At 32.9% G+C, this 26,338-nt stretch overlaps 1 protein-coding gene across 2 annotated transcripts; it reads right to left on the reverse strand.

Annotated features, from left to right (window-relative positions):
• Nucleotides 1-2,690: 2,690 nt before the first annotated feature.
• On the reverse strand, nt 2,691-26,332 carry LOC128182814 (cadherin-23-like). Of its 2 annotated transcripts, none has more exons than XM_052852672.1 (18): nt 26,122-26,332; nt 25,768-25,845; nt 19,293-19,466; nt 17,893-17,974; nt 17,422-17,588; nt 14,657-14,824; nt 12,547-12,662; nt 12,160-12,337; nt 11,539-11,697; nt 11,083-11,217; nt 10,610-10,732; nt 7,481-7,669; nt 7,106-7,299; nt 6,657-7,014; nt 6,328-6,486; nt 3,475-3,682; nt 3,196-3,254; nt 2,691-2,866 (listed from the first exon to the last, which is right to left on the reverse strand). In XM_052852672.1, exons 1-18 carry the CDS (start codon nt 26,177-26,179, stop codon nt 2,778-2,780), a joined length of 2,694 nt encoding a protein of 897 aa, XP_052708632.1. In that variant the 5' UTR covers nt 26,180-26,332; the 3' UTR covers nt 2,691-2,777. The 2 variants fall into 2 exon arrangements, with proteins under 2 accessions (XP_052708632.1, XP_052707891.1); XM_052851931.1 differs by having other exon boundaries at nt 3,469-3,682; nt 26,122-26,331.
• Nucleotides 26,333-26,338: the final 6 nt, after the last annotated feature.

The raw sequence follows: 26,338 nt of genomic DNA on the forward strand, positions 1-26,338 counted from the left end.
AGGTTATTATGTTTTGAAATATTTGTCAAATGAAACAAGAATGAGTACATGAGTGTGAAATAGCCATGTGTATAGTATTGTAAGACAGTGACGCATTTACAATGATGAAAACATTGATTATAGACAAATCACTCACAGTAAACCCTTTTTATAGAAAACAGATATGCAACATTGCCAATTGTCTTGGTTCATCTTGGGACTTTTCGCATTTCTGTCAAATTTGTTTTGATGTATTAACGCAGTTGATAAAGTTAGATGATCAGTAAATTATAGCTCTCGTAATCGAGCGACGTATACAAGATGTTTTGCACGTCTGTACACGACCATATCCTCCAAAGTTGCTTTTCTCTTATATGTACATCGTGGTTATTCTGAATGAATGTTCTTTCTCTTTACCCTGGCTGATTTAACTGCTTATACCATATTAAAACAGCATTTAATGAATTGTAATGAAAGAGGGCATAATTCTGGATGATTTTATTTTTAATCAACAATTTAAATATATTTATAAATATTTGCATACAGTAACTGTTGTTTAGTTTTTTTTTTCTATATTTTAATGAAAAAATATATACATGTATCGAAAGTATATTTGTTCTTAACATACATGTTAGATGAACAAGATTCAATATGCATTTGAGAGTAGGGAAATATTGACTTTACAAAGAGGTATTGCGCATCTCGCGATATCAGTAATTAATTGCATGAAGAATTTATATAATTAATGGTACTAATCGTTTTCACATTCTACCATAAAGCCCTTTGGGCTCTTGCCACGACCAAAATTGTCACATCATAATACTCAAAGAATGATTCCTTATTCGTTAAATAATAAAACTAATTCCCATCCAAAAAATCGAGTAATTATTAGGAAGCACACATTTGTTCTTGACAAAGTCAAGAAAAGACTAAATTTACATTGTATAATCATACTAACTTCAACACCACTAGTCATAATATATATTACTTTTTACGTATATGCATGGTCATTATAAACACAACTTATTATTCCTATTTAACACCTTCATTTGGACTGTTTTTCATTATTCACTTGTATAATGATTATTTAGTCTTACATCTAGCTACATGTACTTTTGATTGATATTTACATGAAAATACATCTTTTTCCACGGTCTTTCTGGTTAACGATAGAAAAAAGCGCCATTTGTTCTTCATTATATTATTTAGTAAAAGCACATAATAAATATTCGTCAAATTAACTTACAGTTCTATTGGCAGATTACGTTATGTTTGATAAAGAGGTATACAGTTTTTCTTGTAAAAATTTATTAAGAAACACTCATCCGATTTCTATCATCCATGTTATAAGTTCAACAATTTTATTTTATACATTTCTTTTATTTATATTTTACAAGGTGTATAGATTCTGCATCAGTGGGAAATGGGTCAGTATTAATCAAAATATTTTCCAAATAGATTGAGTATTGACCCCTGTTTTCTCGCTGCTACCTCATTTGTCCTTTCATCTGAAGCACACGACTGGTGGAGGCAGTGACAAATTGCTGTCGTTAATTTGTAACTTCCTTACCAAAAACCGAGAATCAATCAATTGTTAAGATGTTTACAAAAATGTACATATACCAGTAGGAATACTAATATTCAAATCTATTAAATGATGTCATTTTAGTGATAATTGAGGATTTTCATTTACACTTTTGAAGATCATGAAAGTCCAATGAATGGTTGGCCCTATAATTTAATTCTGGTTGAAACGCACTTTCTGATTTCTGATCATATAAAGAATGTTGCCTACGTCATAGTAAGACTAACGTCAAAAACGTATCAATATGCCTGACGTTACGTTTGAATTTTGTACAATTTTACGTCATTTTAAGGGGGCTGGGGGGGGGGGTGGCTGCCATTTTAGACAATATTGATCTCCTTTTAAAGAAGAGCTCCATATAAAGATAATGGAAAATGATAAAATTTTATATTAAAATATATGAAATTTTTCTGTATCAAGTAGTAGTTGATAGCTTCAGAAATCGCCTATAAAATTTTCAAATAAATCTGATGGTTTTATATTATATTATATTTTGACCCCCCAGCCTCCTTAAAGGTCAAATTACCGTTTTTATCTTCAATAAAGAGTAAAAAAATTAAATTATAAGCAATGAATTCAATATTTATTAGTTTTATACGATATAAAATGGTTTGAAGCAGTCTACGCTTTTTAATAAACCGCTTCGCGGTTTATAAAGCGTAAACTGCCCCAAACCATTTTATATCCGACCCATAAAACAAAAAAATATTGAATTCATTCCTTAAATAATGCACAGTTTGTAAGGAACTCCCTTAAACCGATGGAAGTAACTACGGGAAACTTTGTGGGTATGTAAGACAAAATGTGTATATGCGCATAAATATCCAGGATATAACGATTTAATTATTTTTCTTGGAATTTCTGCCCTTTTGAATTTACAATTGTTTTGTTGTTAAAGAGAGAGAGAGAGTAGTCTGCATATCTCCAAGAGGTTTTGATCTAGTGTTTTTTAAGAGCTATGCACTGAAATTTGTCAAATTATTTTTGAATTTAATGGATACCTTGACATTCATTATGCGTAGCATTTTCAATTTACAGGAAGCTTGGGTTATATGCGCTTGCTCGGTTTTTCTTTCCTTAAAATGGAAACAGATATTTGACCTTAAAAAATAATACAGTCAAGTAGTTTCCTGCTTCGAAATTTGCCCAGTAGGAGTTTTATTATTTATCGTGTTACAATATTCAATACCACTCTGTTCTTGCTCTTCAACGTTTACAACTCATGGGTTCCAACTCGCCACGGTCTCCAGTCGCTCTCCAGGGCAGGAGAAGGATATTCGAGTTCCGGAATATCACGGACCCCTGCAATAGATGCAATTTTATATTATACAAGATTTATCAAATTTCTCCATTTTTTACTGAGTCACAAGGCGTTTTAGTGTAGAATACATGATAAATTTATGAAGAGTATTTATAAAAAGATTCAATTATCTTTTAAGGATTGAATTCAGCGTACTTTCGATATACTTATTACATGTGTTTAGATTTTATCTAAGGATCTAATTGAATCCAAATCAATTTTTATGCATGTGATATCGGTTTTATGTAATTTATCAAGAACCAATTCTTAGTGAAAGAACTCAACACTAATGAACAAGGTATTGATCAAAATTTTATCTAATTTTTCTTACTCGGTGATTGGTAGTAGGTTCGTCTGTAATGGTTTCTAGGTTTTTGCAACTTTTTGGACCTGTTAAAACAGTTTTTTTAAATTAACTAATACTTAAGAAGAGGATCTCGTAAGTTGAGCGTCACTCTGTTTCCGATCGCTTTCAAATTGATGCTTTATTTCATAAAACCAAAGCATAAAAATATTACAGCATGTATTGTTTTAGTTTTTTAATAAATTTAATTTTCATGTAATCTGATACTTCTGGATTTTTTTTCTTTACTACATATCTAACCTTGACCTTTGACACCATCTAGCAAGCCTTGAATAGTCTCCAAACCGAAAAGACTGGTACACCATCAAGCAGACTATGCCACACAATATGACAACAGCAGCCGACAGCCAAGCAATATTTTTAGGATCTTCCAAGAAGGTCACGTGTCTGTCCGTGGTGGTGGTGGGAGCTGCGGTGGTTGACTCAGGAATCACTATGGTTACTGCGGCAGTGTCTGCAAAATACAGCGGCATATCTAGCATCTGCATTGTGTATAATGCGCTGTGATATACTTGCATAGAACGGTATTGCGTGTATTTTTTTAATCATTCTGTGAAAGGTGCAACTTTGATTCGTCTTTCCAATGACCTGACGACAAATGTCCATTTAATCAGTCAAAGACTGGTTTAAGGTTTATCAGCTTTGGTGATATGGGCTTAAAGGCTTTACAAGTTGTATGTCTTTCATAATTAACATGAGTAATAAGTATCGATTTTTTTTTGTTTACCAAATTAAGATACAAATGAATGTAATTTGTTTTTGATATCGAAAACGTAAAGAAAATCAATTCATCACCAATGAATACTAACTACTTTTGGGCATTTCATGATATAATAATTATCAATTATTAAATGCAATCACTCTGTTTATCTGATAAAATCAAATGATGACAGTTGAAGTTATGATAACGGAATGCTATACAAGAATTAATACCCACGGAACTTAATCACAAATCTCTCATCTGTCAGGGATCTGGCGTTCATTAAAACAGTACACAATGTTGCAGGAGTTGAAAATATTCATTGACATCAAAGTCAAGGCATGGAATTTTATATATTACACCCACCTCTTGCATCAATCATCTCCAAAAATGAAGAAACTGGTTTAATAGCCCAATCTCTCTTTTTTTTTCTTTACACACTTGTTGAACCTCATATTCTTTTCACAACTGTTTTAGTGAGTTTTGTGTAGAAACAAGCCAGTTCAAAAATATTTACGTTTTGATTCTAAAATGTACAAAATGGCCGCACGTTTCCTTAAAAAAGGCTGGATGGTTAAGAAATCAACCATTAGATCTAGCTTAGATTAGATTTCTTAAGTAATAAACTATCATTATGTAAAGGAAAATCATATTAATTTTAGTTTTTAATTTGAGATTTGAGTGTTTTCCTATGCCTTTAAGCGGAGAGCTCTTCTTATTTTCTTTAAAGGAGATCTTTGCACCCATGATATGAACACAAGCACGTACGATTTACCATATCCCCTGTATCAGCACCCTTTATTACACCTTCCCGGGAATCCTTTAAATTTTTTCATTTAAAATTCCTCTGATTTTTCCACTTGAAAGCAGATGACTTTATTTTGTAAACAAATGCAATGGAAAACCGATCAGCAAGAGAGATAAAAATGTAAGAGATAACTTTAGAATCCTTGCTTAGGAGTATCCAAGAGTTGGACGATTTAACTGAGTAAATTCAACAGACTTCGTATGAATTAAATATATGCAGAATCTTGTAAGAAAAACAACAACATACGTACAAGTAAACAGGATAGTTAGCTAGTTGTAAAGTGAAAATGAAACTTCCAACATTTTCTGTAACCCATCGGGGGAGTTAAATACCCATTAGATTTGTTTTTTATGACAGCAAGCAAACAAAATGGGGACCAATAAAAACTAGAAACTTTTAAGTCAATTCAATGCAGCATCATTCGGGTTGTTTCTGGCCGAGAAAGGTTCTACTAGTATCAACATAATTGAAAATAGAAAGTTCAATTATTCACCAGATATTCTGCTTTCCAAAAAAAAATTGTTGAGACAACAGGGCAAATACAATGGGGAGAGAAGAGCGGATCCCTTAATCCAACAAAAAATCGATCTGACATTCTTTATTCCAGTAATTTTCCAGGTAGACGTAAGGTAGTTTCTAATTTCTAATTTTAGAATAGGAAATTTCCTTCCAAAAAGATATAATACATATGTTTAAATGTTTTTATAGCAAACCCGAGGCTTTGAGTAACACTGTTTACTTATATAACATAATTATTTTGGAATGCGTTCCAGATCAGAACCGATTGGGTATTCATGGTCTGTGACACAGCCCATGGATAAAACATAATAGAAAACATCATAAAGTGGATGTGTGATGAAGCTGAAATACAAGGTCGAAAGGTAAACCATATCGTAAGAAAGACCGTCATTACAACTTTTGTACATGCAGGGATTCCGCATACTCTAGTACAGCAGCATTCTTGCCATAAAAGCCTTGCCTCGATTAACAACTACAGTATTGCTTCTATCAACCAACAAAAGGGCATGTCTGGCCCACTAAGCAATTTTTAAGGGACGACAACGGTCTTCATGAAGAGAGCAACGAGCTACATGTACCTGGGCTGGACATTTTCTTCAAATTAGAACTACGAATTTAATAATGACATTGTGAATAACATGTCTGCAACTGCAAAAGTTGCATTTCCATAACTTCAAGGCTCTTTCTGGCCTTTTTCTTAATCAAGAAGCACTACCTTAAGTTTTTTGTTGAAACATTGGAAAAAGATATTAAAAAATACACCATGTATATTTAAATAAAAAAATACAGTGTTTACACAAGGGCTGGATTTAATACGAAACAAGTAGAAAATTAACTCTTTAAATGTAAACAATACAGGAATAATTATAAATATCAGCATGATTTCAAAATGTATCAAATTTAATATCATGTAAATTGTTATAAATAAGCCAAGATGATACATGTATCTCCTGAATATCCACTACTACATGTAATACTACAAAATTAAAAAAAATTCTAAAACATTTTTTCACAGGTTTCGTCATTGATGAACCGGGACGAATGCAGATTAACAAAATTCACTAACACGTACCGGTTAGCCCCCCTGAGTCGGTAACTGTAGCTGTAAGACTAAGTGTTTGTCCACTGGAAAACGTTGTTAATCCGGTCTTTAAATAGAAATCACCATTGGACTGAACTCCAAAATATTCATTCCCCAGGCTGACTTGATCCAGGGTATATGAAATAGTTCCTAAATGTAAAAATTCCATTACTATCGTTCTTGGTTTCATTTCCATTTGAAAAAAAAATAATTTAAGATGCTGGCAAACTGTTTTCTCAATAATTACTGTTATGAGATTTTTAAAATATTTTTTTACTCTGTACACTACAAAAATATTCATAGCAAATTGGACCCTTTACCAAAAGCCCCGACATCGGCGTCCGTAGCGACGATCGATCCTATCACTGACCCCACCGCTTCGTTTGGTTGTGCATAGAACGTATAAGAGGGTTGGCCGAAAGACGGCGTGTTGTCGTTCACATCACTGATAGTCACTTGCAGAGCGGAAGTTGCAGTCAGTTCTCCGTCCGAGACACTGACATTACACGTGACTTGTGAGGAAGTTCCAGTGACATCAAGGTCGTAATTTGCTGCCAGTGTGACTGCTGCAGTAGTCTGATCCATGTTAAACTCCGGACAGTCTATGCTGTATTTTTGAGTTGCCCCATTATCTGGATCAGTGACGTCAAAACCAGGTGTCCCTACTGCAGTTCCAGCCTAGTAAATAATATTAATGTCATATCTAATGCAAATATATTGAAATCAGCATTATTTGGAATATCTTTTACAAAGCAATGTATTTCCTTACATTTCCTTCTGTCCCTGTGATTTGGTAGAGTGTTTTCCCGAACGCTGGAGCTTCGTTGACGTCCATTATAGATATTGTTAGTGATGATGTGGCAGAAGCTGTGCCATCAGAAACATGGACGTTTACCACTACCGTTGATGTTGCCAAACTCTCGTAATTTATATTTGTTGTTGAAGACGTTGTTATTAAACCGTCTAAACAGAAACGCAACACCCTAACTCTTAGAAAATTACAAGTGTAAAGTAAGAAAAAACAGAAAAATATTTGTATCTTCCATATTTGTTGGATTTATTTTTTAAAATGATAGTTTAATTTTTTAATGTGCAAAATTTATGCATTCCCAACTGTTTTGTCAATGACTTTAGATTTTCGTACTTGTTGAATCCACTGTGAAAATACTTCCGCCGGAAGATGGAGAGAACGTGGCGAGGATGACATGCGTATCTGACGTGTCAATGTCACTGTAGGACACCTGAAACACCGACACCCCCAGGGCTGAATTCTCGGAGACCGAGACAGGGGATGACAATGGAAGGTTGGTCAGTATGGGCGCTGAGTTGATATCTGTGATAAACAGAAACGTTTCAATGGGTAATTTTTCATTAATTGATTTTAAGACTTTTTTGTAGACTGGTCTGGTAGGTTGAAATCATAAAAAATAAGATACATTTTCGTAAAATCTTATAAATGTAATAGTAAAACAACCACCTACAAATCCGAAGTAAATTCATCTTTTAAAACTAGTTTGAATCTCATTTTATATAAATTACGCTGATTTATAATATAAAGAGGATATGATGCTTTAGATACTTTCATTCACCTTACATCAAAATTAACTAAAGTTTAGGTTTTTCCAATTCTGAAAATTTAGCTCTGTCGCTTCAAAGGGGCATGGTCACGATTTGGTCAAAAATTATTTTTCTGTTTTCAATGTTTCAGAAAGGCTTTCGTAATGGCTTTTGTAATGGTCAACCAAAAATTGAGTGTCAGTTGTAGAGTTATAAACGAGATACAGAGCTTACAATTCTTTTTCGTGTTCACAAAGCTTTGTTTACGTTTTAAATTGTAGAAAAGTAAAAAATTCCAGTTTTAGACCTAAAATGAATGAAATAAACGCAAGATACTATAATTATTTATTTATGCTTAAAACGAATTGGGAAAGAAAGAAAACAGCTTTAAAAAAAGAACTTTTACCTGTATATTGAACCAATGTACATGTAAACAAAAACAGGACAAAAGCCTTGTTTGCATGGCAAAAAATTGTGAGCTCTGTATCTTGCTTATAACTCTACGACTGACCATCAAATTTTGGTTGATCATTAGAAATACATTTCTAATGCATTATAAACACTAAAAATAGAAAAATGAAAGGACTATATATGATAAGGGACTAAAATGGCCCCCTAAAATGAACATCATCATTTTACTATCATTCTTTGTTTTCTTAGTACAGATATGTATGTGATATGTTTACATAATATTCATTTGGTTCAAGTGCCCACAATTTAGAATTATGACATTGTTAAGACAACCTTTTCCCGCCATTTTTGCATTCTTAGCGAAAAACAGCTTGTTTTCAAGCAGTATTTCCTTCCGAAAACATAGAGCGCATTCTTGAACAAATAAAATATTTTAATCAGAGATGTATCTAGCCAAGATAAATAAGTGACAAAAAAATTTTCCTTGTTCAAGCATGCGCTCTATATTTCCCATTCGTAAATAGATAAGAAAAATGCCAATTTTTGGCTGATTTTGATTGAATTATAGAAATGGCGTCATTCTGACGTCATATACTGCCAGTGGGTGCAAACAAATCAAATAAATAGATGAAAAATATATTTTATATCAACTCTTCTAAAAAATTAGTTAACATTTTATTGTACCCGAAACACTTAAAAAATGGCAAATAAAGGGGGCCAAATTTAACTTATATCATAAATAGTTCTTCTATCCCCTCTTTTCACGGCTCTCTTAAATCAGGGTTTTGTGTTTTGTTTGCGTTATTTTCGTTTCGATTTTAAAGATTTGCAGTATATGACTTGATTCTCGTGTAATCATGATATAAAAGCATAATAAAATATATAAAATAAAAAGTTTTGCAAAGACTAAATGCGATGGGCAAACAATAAGTATTTTTATTAAATTCAATTAGTTTAACTGTTTTCAAAGTTTATTTTCCCTGGATTACGGCGAGTAAAAATTATTACGCGATATTTGAAAAAGACTATTCAATCTTGAAATGCACACGCTTTTTTTTCATTTCAGAATATGATGAGGGTCAGATTTGAATGTCCACTTCGTACCAACGTTTTAAAAAATACCTGCGTGAGTGTACTAGTAAAATGCCACCAACTGGGATTGTTAATCGTGATTGTTATAAAAATAAAATAAGCGCTGCAGTTAATCGCCGGATATTTATCAGTTCAATATGTCAATCACCTATACATATTTATTTAGGTCATTTCCTTTTTTACTTAGGGTATAGGTTAAATTGTTTTTCTTACTTTGGTTTGTCATAACATTGTGTGGGGAATATCACCTTCGTTCCCATTCTTGACTTAAAGCTGCTTGGTCCGATTTTTTCGTAATTACAGTATCAAAATTTTGTTCATACAAATCATTTATCTTAGAAAGTTATGGACTTTCTCCTATTTACACCAGCAGACTCAATCTCCTTTCAAAGTTAGAAATATTCAAAGTAAATAAAAATAATTGCTCTTTGGGCAAACGAAAAAACAAACCAAAATGCATCACGGGAATGTTTAGAAAAGGAAACCGCATGGTTTCGTCCCCCGAATGATTGGGGCTATTCAACCCGCATGCTATGTATCGATGTAAAGAAAGCAGACTTTAGAAATATTGGCGAACAAAACGTACACATGTTTATTTGTAATTTGTCTGACCATTTCGACCTTTATTTAAAGCGATGTCAAATTCGTATCACAACCATACCCGTCTCGTCGTCAGGGGTGAAATTCAACATGAGGCGAAATAACGCCGTACCTTTAATGTCGTTTGTTTTGTTAACAAATTTTGTACGCATTTTTTTTTCATTGAATTTTGGCTTAATTGACTGGAAAAACTACTGCAATGTCTATTAATATACATATACTAAGCATAGCCATCGTTTAAAAGCGTGCATAAAATTTGATATAAAATCAGACCAAGCAGCTTTAAATAGTGTCTACATTTGTGGACTCATTATACATGTACATGTACATGTATGCATTCAAATTCTGTTGTTTGATTATTTCTTTCATATTATGGCAGCGATACCATTTGTGATAGATTTGCGTGTAGCGCTTTTGATTTCAAGTAGGCTTTTTCATATGATTTTGGAAACATTCTTTGTACTGTTGAATGCTTACTAGGTGTGAAACAATGGTTTCTCATAAAATAAGTCTTTATATGTCGTATGATTTTCATCGTCTATGCTCTACCTAAATGTAACACATTAATCCAAGCTATGTTGAGATTAATCCATGAAATCTTTCATAAACGTACCAGTTACAATTACTGTTAGTGTCTTCGGGCCTACTAAGGTTGTACCATCATAGACATAAATGAAGAGGTCATACCCTGCCACTGTGTAACTCTCTAGGCTGTCGGTAGATCTCACCTCGCCCGCTGTAAAAGATCAGTCTCATCAGTAAAAATTGGTTTTTTTTCTTTACCTGGCGAGTTGGTCAAGAGGTTAGCGGTTGGTCGAGAGGTTTGCGCATTGGAAAACAGTTTAACCTTAATAAGGATAGTGGTTACCACATGATTTGCTAGAAGAACATTTTTTAGGCTTTTAACAAGACGACAAATTTCCGTAGACAGTCAAAAACAAATTTTATAAGTATTTTACTTTGTCAACGACTACATCTTATTATTAATTTAATATTTTGTCCTTTATTTTGCCCATTAACTTGAACAAAAAAACCAGAATGCGATCTCGTGATTGTGCGTTTGAATGACAAAATGAAACTACATACAGTGATATATTGCAAATGGACATGGTGTTGTAGAACATGTCATATTATAATAAAGTTGATCTCCTTCTGCATCAGATGACGTCACAGTGTAAATGCTGGTGCTTGTCGGGGTTTTGGAGGTTACATTCACCGACGCTGCAGACAGGAAAAAGGGTGTAAGTATATTGGTGTAAGTATACATATGTTTATTAATTGCTTTTGCACCTTCGAAGAACGATAAACAATTATCTAAAGAACATATGGAAAAGTACACTCTACAAAGAATTATTCATTTAAAATCAAACTTAACTACAAGGATACACACAATTTTGTTTTTAATGTTTTGTATGAACATTAATGTTTTGACAATCTCAAACAAAATGCCCAAAATGGTACTGATGGGACAATATCGTGACCTACCTACCAACGTGGTGGTTAGATAGGTCACATTGGAGCCGTTGTATGGTGGTAAATTACCTTGTAAGTTGGTGAACACAGGGGCATTATTCCTAGTGATGTAAACATGGAATAATCCAGTCACCGTGTCTTTGGAATCTGTACAGGCCACTGTTAAAGTGTACGCATTAACGCTGTCGTAGGACAGCGAGGGGTATGCTTGAATGTAGATACCATACACTACGAAAAATCAGACGATAACGTGTAAATTGAAACCTACTAATATATATTATAATTGATCTGATTTAATAACATTGAATAGCATAAATAACTAAATTCGGCTTAAACTCTGCTATCTGCGTATATCTTATAGTCAACCGCTGCGTGCAGTGTGCAGTTCAAGTCTTTTCTCCGTACTTATAACAAGGCATAACACGATTTAATTCGGAGTTATGTTTATATAATTACATAAAACATGCCGTCATGGTTGTGAAACGATTGATCTGTATAACCTTAAAACTAAGAAAATAAAATAAAATACCTGTATTTGATTATATGATATCTCTGTCGATTATTACCCTATAATACCTTGATGTACAGAAGAGCAAAAGTGCCGACAAAAAAATGACTTTTTTTAAAAGAGTAGTTCAATAAACTGTAAAACACTACTCCAGTACTTCAGCTTTTTCTTTTCTTACTTACATGATCCACTAGCAATCTTTGTAAAAAATATGGACGTGGATGGGCTGACAGACTGAATACTGCACGTGACTGTGTCGTACTCTGACGTATCAGTAGCATTTATTACATATAACTGCAACTCCGCCGTCTGGTCTTCAGTAACGTCAGTATTGTACGGCAGATTATGTATCACGGGGGGCTGTTCGATAGAAAATTAAGCATAAAAAGGAGAATTCGCCAGGTGCAGAGCATATAGGCCTAATAGGTTTTGGAATGTTTTTTATGAGCATTGAATTTTCTATATTACGTCACAATGACTAAAACTGCACTAAAAATAAAAATTATTCGACGTCATTAATAGACACGTTCTTTGAACAAGATAGCGTTAGTAGTCTCTCCATAACTTACCACATTGGTGACGACGATGGTTAATGTCCCTGTACCCGTACTCCCACAGGCGTCGGTCACTTGGAAGTTAAGAGTTGTCGTTCCTGAAGGAAGCTGCTGAGCACTTGTTACTTGCACTGAAAAAAAGTTCTTTATAACTTCTTCAGTTGATTTTAATATCATTTAATATTTATTCGTTTGATGAGATATCGGCGCTTCTGATTGGTCGAAAAATTTCTTTGATACCTGCATCAATAAAATTTTAGCCGGATCTACTTTTCTCAACTGTTCTGATCTAACACTATTTATAGAACGGGAATTTCCAAGATAAACACTGTCAACAAAATGTAAAGATGTGTCTGTTTTATTGTCAGCAAACAAAATGCAACCTTGAGAATATAAAAAAAATGAAAGTTTAACCTTCAAAAATAAACAAAACACATTATTTGATTCACGAAATAGAGAATTAAGCGTCTTCTCACGATTTCGTCTGCTTGAGATCAATCAACATTTACAGCGAGGCTGGCTGTTCCTTTTCCAGGAATATTATAACGAACATATAGGCCTATAAACTTTCACGGTAACACTTCTGTTCAAATTTGGTAACGATGATCTTAGAATTTACACACGTACACCATCTGTCATCAGAATAAGCGTCGTAAAGAAAAGCTATGAGTAATGCATCAACTCCTTCGGCGCATTCCAAGCGGCAGATATACCATTTAAGTACATCACTGGCTATCTAGTTACCACAACGTTTACAAAGTCGCTTATACATACTATTCTTTGTCGACATATCAGCTATTTTCGTCCACGATCGCCTTTCCTTGGATGGTTATGTTCAGTTGCATATTCCAGCGATCTCACATGAAAACTAGTTTTAATACGAGTTTTTCTGCACAGTGAATAATATCACAAGCTATCGCATGTATTTTCCTTTCGTTTTCAATTTATCCGGTTCAGATTTTAACTCACTATTTGTGTTTAATCCATTAAATTCAGCTCAATAGCTCTGCATCAGCTGAAGGCGCATCCATTTTGAATACCGTTGCTGTTGTTGTTTTGTATTCATACGCGCCGCTTCATTTACATTATTTACATTTTTGATCAATGACACTTCACATTTTTTTATTTGAAAATGTTTTATTAAATGATAAGAAATGAAGATAATAATTTTTCTATTGATCGACGTATCAAAGAAAAAATTGACCGGAAAACTTCATCAATGCGCTACGCTATGCGATACGTCGATCAATAGAAAAATTATTATCTTCATTTCTTAAATCAACACTATACAGAATAAATAAGCCAGTGCCAAAATGTCATATAGTTTGCATGTAGTTTCCCAAACAGTATCATACGCCGTATCAAACAGATTGCCTTAAGAATAAATAAAATTTTATGTAATACTCCACTCTTGTGAATAGTAATTAGGGCAATTATAATTCTTTAGGAGAATGTTTTTACTACTGGACACCTAGGAAAACCTGGGGAATTTTTCAAAATCTTCACATTTCCAATGGGATAAAAGTATATCTGTATACTGTGTGTATATATATATAGTGTATTTAATATTCAAACTTGTGAGCATACATGTACACTGTGTGTAGATGGGTGAGAGTGGTCCTAAAAAGTTACAGGCAAGAAACATACATGATTTTGCAACTGCGACATTATTATTAAAAAATTAACAAAAAATGAAAAATCTACCATTCTGTTAGCTAATTTAAGATAACCGAAACAAAGCTAACCGCAATTGCAATACACTCTGTAGATCCCACACTCTCTCATATTTCCAGACCTTTCAGAAAGCTTTTAGATCACTGATGTCCCAGTTTAGTTCTTTGAAATTTAAACCTTTTGGAACAAACAATATATATTTGAGCAGTTTATTTGGCACTCGATACTTCTTGCGTCAAGGAAAGGATTACAAAGCACCACGCAAGGGAGTTTGAACTCCAAAAATTAAAAAGGATATCGGAGTTTGGAGGCTAAAGTTTGCAAATAACGAAATCTCTTTCAACTAATTAAGTCTATAAGGTAGGTATAAATGTCTATTTTCTTCAGTTTTTGTTTTGTTAATCCTTCATGCTTGACCATCCCTTCAGTGTATCTTTAAAGAAGTACTCACAGGAAGTGGAATCAAAGTTAAATAGAGAGGTGGTTGTGGTCATGGTAGTGGTAAGGGTGTCGCTGGTGTCGGCGTCCGCCACTGTCAGCGTGAACAGCAGCGTGCCGATCGGCGTGGCGTCCGTGCCGGTTACCGTCGCCGCCAGGTTTGTGATCGAAGGGTTGTTGCCTATTAATAAAAACCATTATACTTCAATATAACATTAAAAAAAACCTATTTATAATGAAACCATTTAATAATGCCATAAAAAAACGTAGAGTACTTTTATTCTTTATTTTATTTCTTCTCGTAAATCTTACATGTATTTATCATATGTATAGAAAAAATTTATATTGTTAAGTTTCATTTTTATTTGATAATTTTGCAGGGTTTGTTGAGCGAATATAACGCCATTTCAATGCAATGAGTTAGTGATTGTGACTTTTGGCAATACAAGTTAGTACCTCATTGAAATAGAGCTTATTCACTGAATCATGGATAGACACATTTTCACACGCACAAAGTTGCGCATGCTCGTTAAGAAATGCCTCGAGCGAGAGAGAGAGAGTTATGTTTACTAAAACAAAACAGAATTATCAATATATAATTACATGTACATGATAAGTACATGCTTACTGGTGGTCAAAAAACAATTTTGAGAGGCACTGTTGCATCTTTAAATTTGTGTAGTACAGCCTATAATTTTCTGCCTACGGGATCAGGATAACTTCTGAAGGCTAAAGTAAATTTTAGTTTGCATATCTCAGGCACGTAGCATCAGAGGGGAGGGGGCAATGGGGGGGGGGTCGCCCCCCACTTATTCTCGCAGCAACTAACTTTTTAAAATTTACATATAAAAAATTGAATTATCATGGAGTTGGCCCCCCTCCTCCCACTTTTTTGGACTATTTAAAATTGGTATGAAAATAAGGAAAATTTGGAGTGAAAGTGAAGTTTTAGATATAAGATATACTACGCCAGCCCCCCCCCCCCCCCAACGGATTAGGATTTTGAAAAATTCAAAATCCCCCTTTTTTTTGGCTTGTCAAGATTCTTTGGATGAGTCTGCCCCCCCCCCCCCCTCCCCCAATTTCAAAAACGATGCTACGTGCCTGAATCTACGTATTCAAGTTTGTTTTTATTGATAACATTATTTATTTCATTAAAACACAATTTTGGTAAAAAAAAAAAAATAGACAGGTAAAAAGCGTTGTAGCGTTGATGCGATATCGCGAGGGGTTGTGTAAAAATAGTTCTGGCTTGCAGTAGTTGGCAAAGCATCACCCTGGTGATAAAGCAATGGTTTACCCGGCTAGTATATACCTCCTATAAAATAAATGATGTCTCGAACATGTGATTTTAAAGTTCAATTAAATTTATTACATTTTGCAATACATTTAAATATATGTATTGAAATATAACAATAATGACTACTCTTTTTCGATTATTAAAGGACATGTGTGTCACCTAGTTAATAATTTTGTTTCAACAACTTATTTTCAAATTGTCAGCTTTGTCTGAAAGGAGTGGATTGTCTATCAGTATGTTTTAGTTTAGATCATAGCTTGTTTTTCAAATATGTTTAACTAGGACAAAGACTGGCTTCATTTTTATATTTCTCTCAATTAATTATTACAGTCGATGAACTGGTTCATTTTCTTTGAAAATATTAAAACATAATACATGTAAGATCGACAGCGTAATGATGATAAAGATATTAAATTAAATTCAAAAATAAATTTTAGAATAAGGATTCGTTCATTTAGCTATTGTACTATTGAAAATAAATAAAATAACCTATCTAGATGCAACCCCAAAGAAAATAAATTTGAATAATAAGAATTGTTGTGTTTTTGAAGTTCTATAAATAATTTTTCGAATACCTTATAGAACCAAACTTGTATGGGAGTGTACAGTTTAGAAAAAAAAATGAGTGGTAATAAAATTGGAATAGCGGGAGAAAAAAACATTGTTTCTGTACGTGTATACTTATCACATTATTACATATAAATATAACGTTAACATATTCTTATATGTTTTAAATTGTCATAAGGAAACAAGTTTTCTCACAAAGAAAAAATTGCATTTTGCGTAATACAAAACGAATATTTCTTGGTAAGGCATGGAAAATAAGGCATCAACAATTTCAATCAAGATTTAATGTTGGTATTTAAAGAAAAAAAAGCTTAATCCTCATAAGGGGGTCAATATTTCACAACTTTTTTTGAGTTTTGATAAGCTAACAATATGCAAAAATTGATTTTAACATCACATCGAAAGTCAAGGCTTTTGTTCAAACGACTCTATTTATAGGATGCATTTAAAATTAATCACAGCTTTCGTTATCATTTAAATTCTACATGTATTTTTTTTAAATCAAATTTCCATGAAATGACATGCAAAAGACTTATACTATCCGTAAATGTTCATCAATATACATTTACATGTTTAAGACACCGACAGGGGCAATGGAGCCGGAGATTCCACGATATCATTTGTACTGTAGGTCAGTAACGAAGCAAGTATATAGCATTACAATTGGGATAAATTAATATCCATGGGGAAAAATCAGAGTTTAAAATTTTTTAAAAATCCAAATTTCATCCAATCAATTCAGGAAGGATGTCATCAGTTCTGCGGCAATGATTGATTTGACAGTATAAAACTTACTTTTTATTTCATCTATTATATTTACTTTAATGGAAGGGATCAGTAAACATGCTACTTAAAAATGTACGTGGGTTTCGCAATCAGGCTTACAAAACAATTAGGCGCTAATATCTTACCATTAGTGACATCCGCACGTATTGCGTACTTTCTGTCGTTTGACTGGGTCACTGCACTCCAATCAAACGTGGATCCCACTGACAGGGAGCCCACCGAGGTTGTGGTGCGATATTGGTTCGAGCTGCCCTCCTGCTTATGAGACACTATGACAGAACCAGGCTGGTATCTGCAGATATTGGTAGCTTATATACATAAAATGTCAAAGTTAAACAAAGCAAAAACTAAATTCTGCAATTGGTTGTGATAAGGAATAGGAAGGTTTTAGTGAATATACATGTCATTAATATATTTTTTTAAAGAAGGGAATTCAACGTTGCCGGGGTATTTGGTACAACATATGCATCAATGCATCTTAGTTAAATCAAAGAATTGAGAAAGTGCGTAGGATGAATAAAAACATTCGTACAACATTCGTACATGCTACAGGTAAATGTTGCACAAAGTTGGGCAAAATCAAATAGTATACTTACATCCCTATTACGTCTCCACTTTGGATACCTATTCTATTAGCTGTCAACAAAGAATACTTTATTTCCTTATCTTCATTTCCACCTGCAAGAATTTATGTTTAGTACGTTTACTACAATATGCGAACCATTCGTGTAAATAACCAAAAGGATACCGGGCGGTCAGCAATTAACTAATCAAATACACCGTAAGATTTTACTATGATTAGTTAAGCTACAAACTAATATTTAAGAAAGAAAATTTCCATGATATATATTTTAACCTTAAAAATTTGAATAACTTTCTATATCTTTATACAAAGCTCTTCTTTCTTAAAAAGGTTTTATATATATATATATATATATATATATATATATATATATATATATATATATATATATATATATATATATATATATGTATATATAGGTAAATCCAGAAAAAATTCACAGTGGTCGGATAAGATATAGAAAACTTAAATGAATAAAAACACAAAGTCCGAGTAAAACATAAGCGCTTTCATTTTCATCTTCAGATGTTTTACAACTACAAACTAATATTTAAGAAAGAAATTATTATTATTATACCGAGCGCAGCGAAAGGCGGGCGAAGCCCGCCTCGCGAAGCGAGGATTAATGGTAACACGTATATATAAGAAAATCAGTGAAAAATGAAAGTTGAATCAGGGGTACTAAGGCCCAAAAAATTTTCTTCCAGCCATGGGCGCCGCCATATTGGCCGCCATTTTGTTTTTAAAAAGTTAGTTCGATCATTGATTGACTGGTAGTTATCGATGTTTATTGCCCCTAAACTCGATTTAATAAGTTTCAATGTTTCAATAGAAGGTAATATGAATTAAAAGAAATTAAAAAAGAAAACAAATAAGTTTTAATAGTGCTTCAATCAAGAAACACGACTTGTTCTATGTATGTCTTATCAAATTTTCAGATGGAAAATGAAAACATTAACGCCAAGGAACTGATCTTTAAGATTCTGAATAAAGTATTCAATTTTATTACATTGGCATTCATATGAATTAAATTGATGAACAATGAAAGAACAATTTAAAAAAAATTCCGAATCACGTAAGTCTCTTCGGCTATTTCCGAAGACGTTTTACGTCTGAAATATGACGTCATAATGTAGACTGAGCACGCGACATTTAGTTTAACTCTGACGAATGATTTGAGAAGGCAATCATGCTGGCGGATCCTACTGTTTGCGTTTTAAATAGATTTTATTATACAAAAATCAAACTGCAATGTGTTAAATCTGCGCTCGGTCCAACGTACGGTCACACCGTTTACATATTATTATTTATTTTAAAATCAACGATATGTTATTTTGCCTGGCAAGTAGTTTATAATCTGTATTTGAATTATATATATGACCACCCGACCTTCTTAATCAGCTCTGTCCTTACTTGTGACGGTGTACAGATTCTCCCCCACCAGAGTGTAGGATGTTCCAGCAGGACGCCACACCTGGAAGTGTACCGTGCCGGTGTTCTTTTTGGCGTAGAACTCCCACTGCTTTATAAACCCACAGCAGTCAAAAACAGTTTTACCGTCATTCCGGTCCAAAAGTACGCTCAGCCCTAGAATGAAAGTTAAAATCAAAATGAATTTTGATCGAACTATACTTTTATATTTTAATCGTGTTCAGCTAGAATTCTTAGTTAAAGGGACTTGGACACGATTTGAGATTAAAAATTTTATTTTATTTTTTATGTATAAAATGGTTTACTGGTGCATTTTAAATGATTGACCAAAATATTGATTGTTAAAGTCAAGTTACAAGCGGGATACAGAGGTAAGAATTCGTTGTTATGTAAACAAAGCTCGAGTCTTATGGTTGTTTACAAAAAATGTAATGTAGAGAATTACCATTTCTTAGACAACATGACTTGTAAAAACAATTTAAACTAATTCAGTTTCTTCATAAATACTATATTAAACAAGAGAAAGATGCATTTGATTGAAACTTACACCAATACAAATGTAAATCAAAGTACTGAAGTACTAACGGGAGTTGATTTTATCAATTATTATTTATTTTAAAATCAACGATATGTTATTTTGCCTGGCAAGTAGTTTATAATCTGTATTTGAATTACGCACACTTTTATAATATGAATTCTCGGACTTTTCCGACAAGAATTTCGATAAAAACCTTTATGAAACATGTGGTGTTATATTTAAAAATAGAATTGATTCCATCAAACTATGTATCAGTAATCGAAATATTTCAAAAATTGTATAGATCTATGCAATAATGAACTCTAGTCTTGTTCAACCAGATGCTCAGCTGTTTTCGTTAATCTCCGACAAGCAAGAGGTACTCTCTGCAAACACCAGGTCGCGTTATAGCTTGATGACGCGACCTCTAAATATAGACTGACTCTCTGCTTGTCAGGGATTTACGGAGACAGCCGATGGTTGAACGAGACTTTATATTGAACTCCGGCGTAGGAATACATACGACTGCAAATAATATCTAAAATGTTCGTACTATTTAAAATCTGACTATTTTTAAGGTATTCCTAAATAAGTTTCATTAACAAAAATGCTTCAGCATACATTACGTCGAATTTATCGATTATTTTCAAGCGGTGATGATTTGTGATTAGGTCCAAACACTGTTTCAGTTTCGGTTTGCCAGAGTAACTGCATAGGAGAGTTGATTAAAAATCAACTCCCAAAAATGACAATATTCGAGCTTTGTTTACAAAACAAAGAATTATGAACTCTGTATCTTGCTTATAACTTGATATTTAATACAGTGTGTATTATTATTATATATATACATGTAGAAAGGTTCTGTATATAATACTATAGCACCCCCTCCCCCATCTTTTTTTTTTATATTAAATATTGCTACTGTCATCGAGTTTTGTCTGTGGTGTGTGTAACCACATCTGAGAGGGTGGGTCATGTTTTAAAGATTCCTTTGATACAACTTACGACTGATCATCTTAGGAGACAAATCAAAGAAAATTACGAGGTCGATTTAATTTAAATGTACATAATGTATTACTGTTTGGTGAAAAACAAACAGAATCTTATACATAGAACAATTTTTATTCCTCTTACTAACGACAGAGACTGACAATTTACGCTTATTCCAGTTCTGAATGTAAAGCTATCTACATTGTACAACCGGCACACTATAACCTTGTTTAAACTATATGACCATAATAAAGTTGTACTGAATAAAATATTCAATTGAACACTGCGTCACTTTCTTGGAGACTCAACATTATTTTGCTTATCGTTCTCGGGTGGATTTAAATCTGTTTGTTTGATTGATTCATTATTTTGTTGTTGTTTCTTTGACACTGCCACATCAATCCTCTAATTACTTTTCACTTTCCTCATTACCGACAACGACAGAGAGAGAGAGAGAGAGAGAGAGAGAGAGAGAGAGAGAGAGAGAGAGTTGTTAAAGGTGTTTCATATGCACTTTTAGACATCATTTCGAAAACAAATATTAGAATTCAAAACATTTAAAAGCTTAAGGATATTACATTGTTTCGTATCGAGTTCAATGTTTTTACGTTAATAATCGTAATCACCCTAAACAAATTATGACTGTGACGATTTTTGTTGTTTTGATTTATTAGAATTTTCTGTAAACATTCTTCTTTTTATTGTTTTGTTTCTGAAGTCATATTTATTTCGACATAAGAAGGTAAATAAGAAATGTGTGTCTTACATTAAATTTTTGTCATTCCTGTATCATGATATTTACGAGGTTTTCCCCCAAACCATTTATAATGTTATGTGCACTGTAAAGCATTTTTATACTTCTTCTGGTAAGAATCTTAATTTCATCTCACTTCAGTTCATTTGAAGCAGGTCAATGTGCGTTTACAAGGAATACACTTGTAGTATTTCTTTGTCAAACACTTTTGTATAATTTAAATGCTTGCGTCAATTTGTTACCCCTGCTTATAAAAATTTTTCGAACCTTTTGGTCAAATACTCCAATTTTGTATATTTGATTTGCACACGTACGTTTATGACAATAGTTGCTTAAATTTACTTTTAATCTTTTTATTTAACATTCTCTCTCTAAATAAAATCTGTTTAATCATTCACACAAGATCCACTGCTGACCAAAATAGGAACCTGTCATCCGTTGAAAGCAATGCCAATCAGGATAAAGACCGCTATTATCCAGTTTTAAATGGTCAACTAAGTAAATACAGTGGACTGTATCACTGTCAACAAACACCACTGTCTTTACAAACGCGTTTTAACAAATCTTGCACTTGGACTACTTGTTTGGAGTAGCTGGCATTTATCTTGACAGAATCAAATTTTATTTTGTATATTCCGAATTGGATCATAATATTACTTGTACAGTGTATATTATTTTAAAAAAGATTAAACCGACTAATCCATAAACTATTCTGACCTGAAATCAAAACTCCGAATAACCGATATATATAGCTTTGGCATTCATATTTCATTTTTTTATCCTGGGGTATGAAATGTTCAGGTAGTAAGCATTCGTAATTGTTTCTTAAAAAGGATAGAAAAGCTCCAACAATCCACAAAAAACCGCGTATTCTAATATCAAATTCTGTTGTAAGGTAATGTCATATATTTCATTTCAATGGATTAGTCTAATAAGCGTTACATGCCCAACAATATCTAGCTGAATAGAGTACAGTTGTCTCTCCGTAAATAATACCAAACAAGCTTTTTGGTAGTGTGAGAACAACGTAGATTAAGGGTCATTTTCCCCAACATTACATTAAAATTAAATGAAAAAAATATTTAAATTCTTTAGTCTTATTTTCATCAACATAGTTGATCTGTATCTCTCTCTCATTTGTTATTGAAGTTTTCAATATATCAAAAGAAGTACTTCTATTTTTAATGACAAATGTTCTATGATTTGCATGCTTTTGTCATTTTAACCTGTTTTGTGATATTTATAAGTGAAATAAACTATGAGCGCGTCTTTGCCTATCTGAAAAAAATTGTAAACAAAAAGCACTTGAGACATTCAACAATTTTTTTTAAAATATCAGATGTAGGCAAAATTGGGCTGTATATTTTTTATGAAAAATATAATCTAAAAGTCGTCGTATTAGTCGGAAATTACGATCGGGATCGGAATACAAAAAAACCCTTCTACAACATAGAGAGAAAGGGGGGATACAAAATCTTACCATTATAAGTATTATATTTAAAAGCCTAAGGTCTGAATAAAGAAAATTACACCATATGAAATAAATATTATGTACAAACCATTGATTTAGAAATATTGATCATTATCATGTCTGAATCAATAATTAGATTTTTTTCTCCTCCAACAGAACATAATATGTCCTTTAATCTAAAACTAGTTTTTCTTCTTGGAATATACTTTACTATGCAAAAACCATGTACTGTCGCCCCTCTCCCTTTTTATGGAAAGTAATCCTGTTAAAAAATACAGACTTGTAAACTTGTTAATTCAAAGGTATGTGGATTCTGAGTGATTCTGAGTATGAATTTTGTTAATTCTGGTCGCGTAAAACCTATAAAAACCTGTAAACACTTAGAATTGACTCTGTTCCTAATGATGCACGTTGCGTTTTGCAGCTTAATTGTTTTTGTTGGTCTTTAATTTAAATTTCAACTTTGCAGATTTTTGACATGATCTTACGAACGTAAACGGCAAATGCTTGCTGTGGTAAAAAGGCCTGTAGTAATCGCCGGAATGGACTTAGATAAACTTAAAATTAAGGTAAACTGTTCTAATGAACGACGATTCTATTTTCTTTGGATCGAGAATATTATTTTTAGAAAAAAGATATTGAGGTATACATGTAATTGAAACTGTATCAAACAAGCAGAGGTCAATGTTTGTAAAAATCGGTGCCAGTGTGATGAATGGGCTAGTTTCTGTAATTCCCATGGACACTGCTATGTACATGTTTAATAATGTAACGTCGACGAGGGTTAACTTTTACTTTAAAAAATGTGTAACATCTTTTTTAATACGGCTAAAACAATTTGACATGTAATGTTAATTGGTTGAATAATTGAATCTTCTCTTGAAATGAGACGGATCAAGAAATTTCCTTGGGGGTGAATATATTTTGAGCGATATGGGGTTTGGAGACTGTCGTGAGGACCCATATGCATGTAAGTTCATTGCTTACTTGAATGCGAAGAACTTTGAGGGTGAAATTTACAGTCATCATTTACTTAGAATTAAACGACTTGCAAAGAAATTTGGTAAGTTTTCGCGAAAAAATGTATGTATCTATAAACATTTTTTTTTTCAAATATAATGACTTTGTTGTACAAGTGCATGATAAATAATAAAACAATCTGAAACTGTTATACATAAACGTTTTATGATCATTATTTAAAAAATGAATAGCTACTTTATTGTAATTATCACATGTTCACAGTGGCTGTAAAGCTGTAAAGCTTTCCGGAATATTTTGATTAACCAACTTTACTGGGTGTGTCTAGATTGAATCGACATTTAGAACGCTATACTTAAATCCCGTAATAATTGCTTGAAATCAAAACATTTTTGTCGATTAATTTTCACCTTTTTTATATACATGTATTGCCAAGAAATATTTTTGTTGTAATTTACATTCATTTTAATTTCACGACAGTTAACCTTATCTTGAAATTTATCTTTTTTTTATTTAAGGGGGAGGGGGTACCGTTACTCATGTCTCATCTAAATCAAAATCTTAAGCTATTATTTTCAGGTAGTTAGTTTGTCTTATTGAGAACTTAGATTATTTAATTAATTTGCCGGCCGATGCCGTGATTTTTTTTCTTTTTCAGGGGAAGGGGGCTCTTAATTGTCCTAACATTGTGCGATAAGGATGCTTTTGGTGATATTTTCTTTATTCATCCGTGCTATATGATTAAACGATTTGTTACATGTACTCCAAGATAATAGAAATGCGTGTATACATTTAAACAGAGTCGTGATATGTAAATGTTTCAGATCTTAGATATCTGATGCCGATTGAATTCTTCACTCGCATCTTTTCTGGATTCTCTTGATATAATGGACACCAAGCTCATATTTTTTTTTCGAAAAATCGTACATACTCAAAAAATGTTGTTATCCAGAGATAATAAGATGGTATGATGGTGATTTTTTTGTTTGTTTATTCTGTGCCTATTCCGACGATTACGGCAAGCCTTTTCCTGCAGCTATCGGTGGCGTCTCTGTTTCCATATATGGGCATGTCAAATTCGACAAACTTGTAGACTTTACATTTGTCAATTTGTAACATGTCAACTTTGCTTATTCAGTTAACGGAGATACAAATGCATAGACTATCGATGGAAAATGCGAATTGTAGTGACAGGTTAGATATAATTAACAAACAGCATTTGAAAGTTGCAAACGTGCATCTGGAGAAGGAATTGCATTCATTTGAAGTTCTACAGAGCCAACCTAAGAGTGTTTTATGTCCGCATTTTATAGATTACACGAGCAGACTTACATAGATTCATACTCGTGTCTGGGTCAGAAACCATCACGATTGCATATTTATTCAGATTTTCAAGTTTACAGGTCAGAATTGTTGAACACGATTACCCTTCATACCTTTTTGATATTTTAGTGCACTTCTTTTAGGTTGACTTGAAATTCATAAAAAAAATAATATGATACCGGTTTAAAAAGAAAAGACAGAAGAATTTATTGTTGTCAATGTACGTTGACTTAGTCCCAAAAAATATTTAAAAAAATTCAAAAAGCTTTTTCTTTTTCAAAGTACGCAGTAAGAGAGTGTTATACTTCAAGTATGGCTCTTTAATTTCCCTTTAACTCATTGTTTTACGGAAGGTCAGGAGTGAATATTTTTTTTTCAATAACAAGCACAATAAATAGTAAGTGGGAAAACAAAGGCATCTTACCTGTAGCAGTATCAACGTCGTTATCCTTACTCTTTGGGTCGTTCTCGCCTTTGTGATCGCCATCTTTACACGCTGCCCCTATGAATATAGTTCATGATTCGCTCAAATCTTCAGGGTGTTTCTCAGGGGTGTGAGTATGTTGGGTTTTTTTCGGGGGAGGGGGGGGGGGGGGGGCTAGACTAGATAGTTTTAAAATTAAGTTATAATAAAATAATACTAACGTCAGCGATTCTATCAAACGATAAACCGAACATCTGCTTTAAAATTAGTTGTATTCATGAAATAACTGCAAATTAAGATTTTTAATAGCTAATCAAAACTAGTTAAACAAAAATAAAAAAATTGAATACTCACCATTTGAAAACGACACGCAGAACGAAAGAAATGTGCATACAATCAAAGTGCAGTGCATGTCGAAAGTCGTGTTGGTTTCAACAACAATATCAACAAATAAATTATATATATTACAAGAGAAAAACTATTTTGCATTAATTGAAAGCAAGCGTAGCGATAACAGAATAGTGTCAGCGTGTAGACGTCTATACAAATCCAAGGGAAATCGGATAGTATT

The sequence above is a fragment of the Crassostrea angulata genome, chromosome 1 (genome assembly GCF_025612915.1).
Source record: "Crassostrea angulata isolate pt1a10 chromosome 1, ASM2561291v2, whole genome shotgun sequence".
Lineage (NCBI taxonomy): Eukaryota > Metazoa > Mollusca > Bivalvia > Ostreida > Ostreidae > Magallana > Magallana angulata.

Excerpts from the sequence above, each read along its gene's own strand:
- LOC128182814 (XM_052851931.1), bottom strand. The coding sequence starts at position 26,179 with ATGCACTGCACTTTGATTGTATGCACATTTCTTTCGTTCTGCGTGTCG. Across the intron at positions 7,670-10,609 it reads ACTAACAGTAATTGTAACTG|ATATCAACTCAGCGCCCATA; the intron begins GTACGTTTATGA and ends TGTTTATCACAG. Across the intron at positions 3,255-3,468 it reads AGATGGTGTCAAAGGTCAAG|GTCCAAAAAGTTGCAAAAAC; the intron begins GTTAGATATGTA and ends CTGTTTTAACAG.